The sequence below is a fragment of the Odontesthes bonariensis genome, chromosome 3 (genome assembly GCF_027942865.1).
Source record: "Odontesthes bonariensis isolate fOdoBon6 chromosome 3, fOdoBon6.hap1, whole genome shotgun sequence".
Classification (NCBI taxonomy): domain Eukaryota; kingdom Metazoa; phylum Chordata; class Actinopteri; order Atheriniformes; family Atherinopsidae; genus Odontesthes; species Odontesthes bonariensis.
Genome location: NC_134508.1, coordinates 17912364 through 17920394, shown reverse-complemented (window position 1 = coordinate 17920394; position 8031 = coordinate 17912364). Strand labels below are relative to the sequence as shown.

Genomic DNA, 8031 nt, shown 5'->3' with positions numbered 1-8031 from the left:
GCAGTGACCGTTTGGCAGGTGCCTGTTGAGCAGAGCTGATTGGTGTAGAAAGGAGAGTCTGGTGAGCACAGGAAGACACATGGCTGGTACAGCAAAAATCACACAGAATCCCAGAAAATCTGTCAGCGACTGTGGGTTATGGAACAATGTGACAAAAAATGAGAAAAGCTAAAGTCTCTGTGACAACCTTAATGCAAATTGAAATTAGGGGGCTCTTTTTATCATTATTTTTCCATTACCATCAAATTCACTTATAGGCTTCACTAAATAGAAATGATGAAATCTACTCTGTGGTCATGGATTCAATGATTTTATTGCTTTCACTTATGAGTGAAGTAATAACCGATCACAGGGCGGTCATTCTTGTTTAGTTACTTTGTAATGACATAAGTCTCCTTGTTTGAGAACAAATTCAAGAAAAGGAAATTATAAATGATAATCACTGTGTTCTTTCCTAGAATTTTGTGTGCCCAAGTATTTCAGGTTTTTATGTTTATGTAAGAGTAGATTGCAAGGAAAATTTAGCTAAATGTTACGTTTCAACTCATCATTTGTTTGTGTCAACCAACATCCTCTCTTACCTGGGGTTAGGGTTATATATCTAAAACTTTGAGCTTTTCATTCTTGCTGGTCTGTCAACTTTGTTTTCCAAACAAATTGGGGCATTGAGAGCATAATTTTTTTTAAAACATTTTCAGTTGTATTTGAATAATATGTAAATATAAAAACGTCAGGATGCATTCGGAGGGTGTAAAGCAGAGTGGTGTCAATTTTTGTATAAATCTTTCTATAAGGCACTGGTGTAAAGCTTGAAGAAAGAAGATTATGTTCTTCGAAGTGGGCGTAACTTGATATCTGCAGACTAGGGACATTTTCGGAAGACGACGACGAAGAAGAAGTAGTAGTAGAAGAAGAAGAAGTAGTAGAAGAAGAAGAAGAAGAAACAACTCCTGGTCACGTGACTGGGAAGAGCATCTTCTTTGGTCCATTTTGGATGATAGCAAGAGTACTGTGCCATCCAAGAAAATGACCAAACTGCAATTTTTAAACGTCTTTTTGACCGAGCGTCTCATGCTTGCTGCACAGGAGATCTACAAATCAGTCGAAGACACGATTTTGGAGTACCAGGAGGAGATAGCGATCAGGGAAAGGGAGAACGACCATCTCAGACGCCGACTCCGAGAAGCTGGAATTGAAATATGGCCAGGTTAGCTCCCCCTGAAAGCTAACTGTGTAGTTATGCACCTATTTTGCAGTAATAGCAGAGACGCGACGTGCCATTAATTGCTACGATTAAAATTATGGTTGCAGTACATACACAGTAACTTATTAAATGGCTACAGAGTAATTTTGCTTCACTTCTAAGCAAGTTAACTGTGGCCATTGGCAAGTTAGTTGACATTAGCTGCTGTTTTTGTGAAGCAGCTAGCATGTTAGCGACCTTTGTTCGTTAGCCAGCCAAGTAGCCGAGTAGCCCACTTCCAAGCTAGCATTTAGTTATAATTGGTCCAGACATGACTTAATTCTATACCGGATAATATTGATTCATGTTTGCATATAAACGTTTATATTGCACCGAGTTATATTTTATGCGGCGTGGACACACACTTGAAATATTAGAAAAAACGAGCAGACTATAGTTGTGTCAACAGTATTTGTCTGTTATGCTCTTGAACACCAATACACTCATGGATGTGGCACTTGCCAAAGTGTTGGAAAAATGGATATTTCTTATAAATGGGGATACTTGCTTTGTTAACTTTAGTCTAGATGTAATCACAATTCGGAATTGTTGAGTCTTTTTAAAAAATATATATATATAAAAGTGATGTTAAAAATACCTAATTCATTCACTGTTCATAGATGTAGTACACAGCCATACCATTCTAAAGTATTTTTTACATTAGAGGTTTTCAAAGTGTCAGGTGGGCCTCGGTAAATGGAGATTAGCAATTAGTATTTATCAAAAGAGTAAGTTATATTTGTGATGTAGTTGAAAAGGTCAAATGGATAATTTCTGGCATAATTTGACGGCTGTTTTCCCTTTAGCCAGAAATTAATATATACGAGCACAGACCATTTACGTATTTATCTTCATTAACATTATCTCTGGTCACTTGTGGATCCTTTTTTAAGAGTTTGGCAAAACAAAGCAAAACGGTGACATGAGTGTGGTGGCTTTTTTCAAAACTTTATCTGAGGGGAGGCTTACTGTGTCAGACTTTGAAAACCTCTGGCTTACCAGTTATACAGTAGCGATTAACAGTTTGTGGACTTTATATCATTTTTACATGTTTTCGAGTAAGCTGCCGATTGTGATACTGGACTCATGAAGTTTTAACGTTAACCAGCTGTTCTGAGAGGCATTTAGTCATTTAAAGTTTAAAGGTTACAATACTCTTGTGTTATCCCCACTGAATTACTAATTCTTCCTATTTGTCTCATTTTCTGTTTAGAATCACACTTTGACCATTTAAGGTTCAGTTTATTAAAACCACCTTGCTAAACAATCAAGCATTTTATACTTTGTCTGCATCCATAATCCAATAATGAAATAGTTTCCGTGTAACCGTTTCTGTTTCATTTCAGCGTATTGAGTATTGCTCTTTAAAGCGCGCAACTAAAGGGATGTTGTACAGCGAGAGTCTGACGTTACCATTTCCAGATGCTCAGCTGTAGCTTAATAGTCTTTTTACTGTACTTGTTTAGATTACAACCTAATTGAGCACTAAGTCATTTGAAGATTCACGTGACATTTCCGAGCAAAAACCATGAAAATCTAAACTTAAAGACTAATGTTATATTTGCTGCAATGGAGTCAGTGATTTTTCAGCTTTGCCTCTTCCTGGCAATCTCTTCTCAGATCGGCCATCCATGGCGCTGTTGGAGGAGGAGGATGGTGAGCATCCACGTCGTGAGTGGAGTCCAAGTATGGGACATGAGGAGCGTATTCCTATTCAGATCAAGGACAAAAGAGATCTGAGGACCAACCAGGGAGATGACCAGCTTCGGGGCCATGGCTCTTGTGGCACACCAGAGAATATGTTTACTCCTCCGCGTGTTGCAAATGAATACCCCCAGGATGGGCCCCACACGTCCAGCCTCCCGCAGAGTCAAGGGGTGGAGAACAGGGAAAGGGATCCTGGATCTCGAGGCTCCTCGAGGCATGTGAAGGCAGAGAGTGGAGGTGGCCACAGAGGCTCTACTTCATCTAACAGTGGTGCCCAGCCTCTTGCGCCTGTCAACCCAAACTGCTCAAATGAGAACAACATTGACATCATTGGGGTGGAGAACGGTGGACAGATGGTTGGTGCTAAGGGAGCTGTTACTGGAGCAAACAGAGGACAGGCTGCTCTAATGCGTAGCCAAGGAGCGAATGCTGTGGACTGCCCCCATCAAAAGTCCCCCTTACAAGGCCACATGGCATCTTTCTGCTGCAAGGTTTGCGGTGAGGCGTTTAGTCACATTGGTCATTTGCATGTGCACGTACAAGTGCACACTCGGGAAAAACCTTACCGCTGTGGAGTATGTGGAAAATGCTGCAGCTCCTCCGGTAGACTTCAGGAGCACCAGCGGAGCCACACAGGAGAAAAACCTTTCCGCTGCCAGATTTGTGGAAAGGGTTTCACACAGATGGCTCACCTGAAGGTTCACATGCGGATCCATACAGGGGAGAAGCCTTACAGTTGCCCAGTGTGTGGCAAGTGCTTCAGCCGCTCTGACAAAATCAAAAGGCATCTTCAGACCCACAGTCGTGAGGGAACCTATTTCTCAGGGCAATGATGCAAGTGTGTTGTTTTAACAACCCAGTTTGTGAATAATATTGATGTTGGAAACTTTTTTTAAGCTAAAATTGCTGCCGTCGACAAAGCTTTTCTTCCTACTTTTCAAGAACTAGGGATTCTGCAATTCCAAAGTAACTTCTTTTGTCTTATCTAATCTACTTCCTCAGTAGAATTTGTATTAGCCAGTTTAGTATGTCATTTACTGAATTTTGTATTTGTCGCTGAGTACGACATCTCTATGACACAACTTGGGTTCTTAGCTAGCCTTTCTGAATTATCTAGCCTTTTTATAGTCGTATAATTAGCATGAAGTCTTCCACACATGCCTTGAAACAAAGACTTATAAAGAAATGCAAGAACGTTCAGCACATTGAGTTCACTATCGGCCAGTCACTTTATACCATTACGTCCACACTTAAGTCTAAAAGTCGCAGACTTGACATTAATCTTGTGGGGTTTTTTTTGTTTTTTTCAAATATTTTTATTGTAAGCTACAATACAATACTTTCAGTTTCAGACATACAATTTGCCTTTTCTTTTCTTTTTAACACACACATATGTAATCGATTACATATGTAAAACAAAACAAAAACACTCTGATAAAAATGTAGAAGAAAATAATTAAACTAAGTGCCACGTAATAAACAGTGAACACCCCCCCCACCCACATACTACTGGTTATTTATGCAATATAAAAGGTATAACAGTAACAGGCACACATTCAATCAGGTAGTATCTCTAAATTAGTGAAATAGGAAATAAAGGGTTGCCATTTGTGAAAAAATTTGACTGTACATTCTCTCAGCATATATTTAATTTTCTCAAGTTTTAAAAAATAAATTACATCTCTAAGCCACCGGGAAATAGAAGGATATTTAGCAGACTTCCAATGCAACAACAATAAACGTCTTGCTCGTAAGGAAGTGAATGCTATAATATCCTTTTTGTATAGAGTTAAATGCAAGTGAAGGGTCAGGAATCCCAAATATGGCAATCAGAGGGCATGGTTCAATATTTACCCCAAGAACAGCGGACATAATAGAAAAATAACCCGCCCAGAAACATTAATCTTGTGTTCTTGTGTAAAGATTAAAAAATGAAGAGTTCAATATGCATGAATCATCCTCATTTTCTCAGTTAAGTAGAAAATTGATAATGCCTAATCTGACTTATTCTAACACTGCCAGCAGTTTTTTTTTTTTCATTTGCGTATTAACTTCAAGAATAGAAAAGTCTTTGGTGCAGACCTGCCTTATAAACTCTTGACTCTTGAAAAAGTCCAATCTGAGGGCTGTACTACAAAGCAAGACAGATTGTTCTCTTTTAACCTGGCAAAGTAACTCATTCTAAACACATAACCTGCTTCAGAGTTTCAGATCAAACCGGCTATAAAAAGTGCTAACCTGTCACTAAGCAAGTTCACATGACACTTGAAAACATTTGCGGTAAAACCAGATATATTGGTCTGACCGGCGGAACTAACACTCCCAAACAGTGCAGTTGGGCATCAAATCCAGTTTGTATAAAGTCAACAAAACTGAGGTGGGTCTGTTGCTTTTTTTTAAAATTTTTTGTCAGAGTGCGAAACGTGTCAGATAATGTGATTTGAAATGCTGTAAACAATGGCGCGTTGACATGTAGTCTTAAAAGAATAATTTTCAGACTGTCTGCTCTAAAATAAAAACAGATTTTACAACAAAAGCATCATCGGACAAAACCACCACTCCAGTAACGTAAAGACGACGTCTGTGCAGTGAATTTGGCTCTACTTGTAACAGTGTTACTCCCACGGAGAAAGTTAGAAGTGGCAGATCGTCTTGAATGTTTTCTCACACAGTCCACGGCGTCAGACGGATGTCAGACATACGTCAGTCAATGATTCGTTTCCGCTCACCTGCATTAAACCCTTACAGGGACGGTGGTCCATTGAAATAGTGCAGTTGAACTGTAGCTGTGCCGACTCTTTTTCTCGTATCCCAGAAAGCAGAATCCAAAAAAAAATATATATATATCATCGGGGCAGAAGTTTTTGAATTTGAAAACGAATTGAAAGTGCTTGTTGTCATTGATGCTGGAAAAATGTTGTAAGCATTATCGTCAGCCTTGTACTGTATGTAGATTATGCTGATGAAATGCTGGCCTGTAATACAATGTTAATTCAATTACACGTTTTCAGTGTTTCATCTATTACAACTCAAACCAAAAATGAACCCCCTGGACCAGAACTCGGTTTTCAGTTAACAACCTTTGGAGTGGTGTCGATTCTCAGCTAAAGTGATGAGTTATAAATGCAAACCTGACGAGCAGTTTGCTAGTAGGTACAACCTTACAAAGCTGCGCGGTGACGGCACAGAAAACTCTGTGTCAAGTTACTTTGGGAATCTCCTGATGCACTCAGTTGTTGGTGTAGAAATCCGGTTATTATTTGATTCCGATTTGCTGCCAAGTCCGTTGTGCGGTGCTGATGTTGCTGATGGATCAGACCAGAAAACTAAACTAAAAAAAATGTTTTAGTGGAAAACACTGAATTTGTTTCCCTTTGAGTTGATCAAAAACTAAACCACAAATCTTTCATGATGTGATGGTGTCGGAGGTAAATGCCTCTCCTAAATGGCAGGCAATGATGTGCATTAATTACAGTAAATGGCCTGTATAACATTCTCCTCCTCAGTTAGAGCAGCATTGTTACTTTTTTCACATTTATCCTACTTTTCCATAAAAAAAAAAAAGGAACAATAAAATGTTTCCCCATTGAGAGAATTGACAAGTGTCTAGGTGGTCTTAATATTTTGTGCAAAAGAAGCATGGCTGACACCCTAAAAGTTGCGCACGGTCTGCACCTGCAGATACGTCAGAGCACGCACGCAGCGTGAAAGGAAAGACCCGACTGACAGAGCAAATTGATTACGACTGTCTTTGGACCCGTTATCTCTAAATCCAGTTGTGTTTTTTGGTGAATTCAGCTGACTCAAAACAATCCTGGCTGTGTTGACCTTGCTTTGTTGTAGACCCCTCTTTTTTTTTTGCGTTTTTTTGTTGTTGTCACATCTACCTTTTCCTCTCTCTGTGCTGTTACATTGTTTCCGGTGCAAAATACTGCCATCTCACATCAACAGTGTTTCATGTTGTGAACTTAAAAAAAAAAAAAAGGACAAATCTGTTGGGAGACTGCACCACTATTTAGTGAAATAATGTGAATCACTGTAAAATACCACGACTCCTTACCTACCACGTGTTCAGGACTGTTGTGGTGTTTTTTTTTTTTTGTAGTACACAAAATGCACAAAGACATCTGACCTGGAAGATGCTGAAGTTTTCCTTAAAACAGACCATACAGTATTAGCTATCTCTGTTTTTTTTCTTTTTTTATATTGTTTAAGTGTGCAAAGATCTTGGTGCACCTGTGATTCCAAAGTTCTAACCATTTACATGTGTGGAGTTTTTGGAGAGACTCACTTGTGGATTGTGATGGAATAAAGTTCATTGTCTTCACATCTCTGACTGATCCCTTAACAGCGAGTCCTACAGTCACCTTCCTCTTCTCAGGTGCATAATGCAAGGTCTGGTTCTCATAAAAGTCAGAAACTCAGGGTTTATGAGTGCTAATTAGTTCTTGTTTGGTGCAGAAATAGACTTAAAGCCAACAATCCATATCTGAGCAACCCACAATAAGTTGAATCCAAGAAAACACGATGAAACCGTCGTACCTTCTGAGTACGTCAGAGCTCAGCCACTTCCTCAGTTATGAGACAACTTCAGCAAGTCTTCGGGGCTGACCAGCGGCCCATCACTCACAGTCTTCACAGGGGACGTCTTTACTCTCCAAACACACAAGCTCTACTGTACAGAGTTGTATCACTGCTTATTAAATGTTATTTTTTAATAAAGTAGTAACCGAGTATCTGCTGAATGTGTCTTTCATCACATCTAAGTCTATTCTAAGAGCTTAAATAAGCATATTAGTTGAAACTCAGTTTGTTGTTTTTGTCACCCTGTCTTGTGCATTTGAAGTTATTGGTGGTAAAGAGCAGTGCAAAGGGTGTAAAGTAACATTTTTTCCAAACCATTTGAAAAGAGTGTAAAATCAAATTAGATGGAGTGCCAGACCATATGTTTGGGAGAATTTTGAACCCGCGACACATGAACAAATATGCCCCGAGTTGCATTTAGTTTTAAATGTTTTTACAAGCAATTTAGATAGATTATCAACAGAATTTTGAGTATTCATTATGTATATATATGTACA

At 39.1% G+C, this 8031-nt stretch overlaps 1 protein-coding gene across 1 annotated transcript; it reads left to right on the top strand.

The window, feature by feature from the left end:
* The first annotated feature begins 865 nt into the window (after positions 1 to 865).
* LOC142376923 (uncharacterized) lies at positions 866 to 7684 on the top strand. Its single transcript, XM_075460625.1, has 2 exons — positions 866 to 1207; positions 2864 to 7684. Exons 1-2 carry the CDS (start codon positions 1027 to 1029, stop codon positions 3781 to 3783), a joined length of 1101 nt encoding a protein of 366 aa, XP_075316740.1. The 5' UTR covers positions 866 to 1026; the 3' UTR covers positions 3784 to 7684.
* Positions 7685 to 8031: the final 347 nt, after the last annotated feature.

Bases quoted from the DNA above. Each gene is read 5' to 3' on its own strand.
- LOC142376923 (XM_075460625.1), top strand. From the start codon at position 1,027: ATGACCAAACTGCAATTTTTAAACGTCTTTTTGACCGAGCGTCTCATG. The intron at 1,208-2,863 runs GTTAGCTCCCCC...ATCTCTTCTCAG, and splicing joins TGGAATTGAAATATGGCCAG to ATCGGCCATCCATGGCGCTG.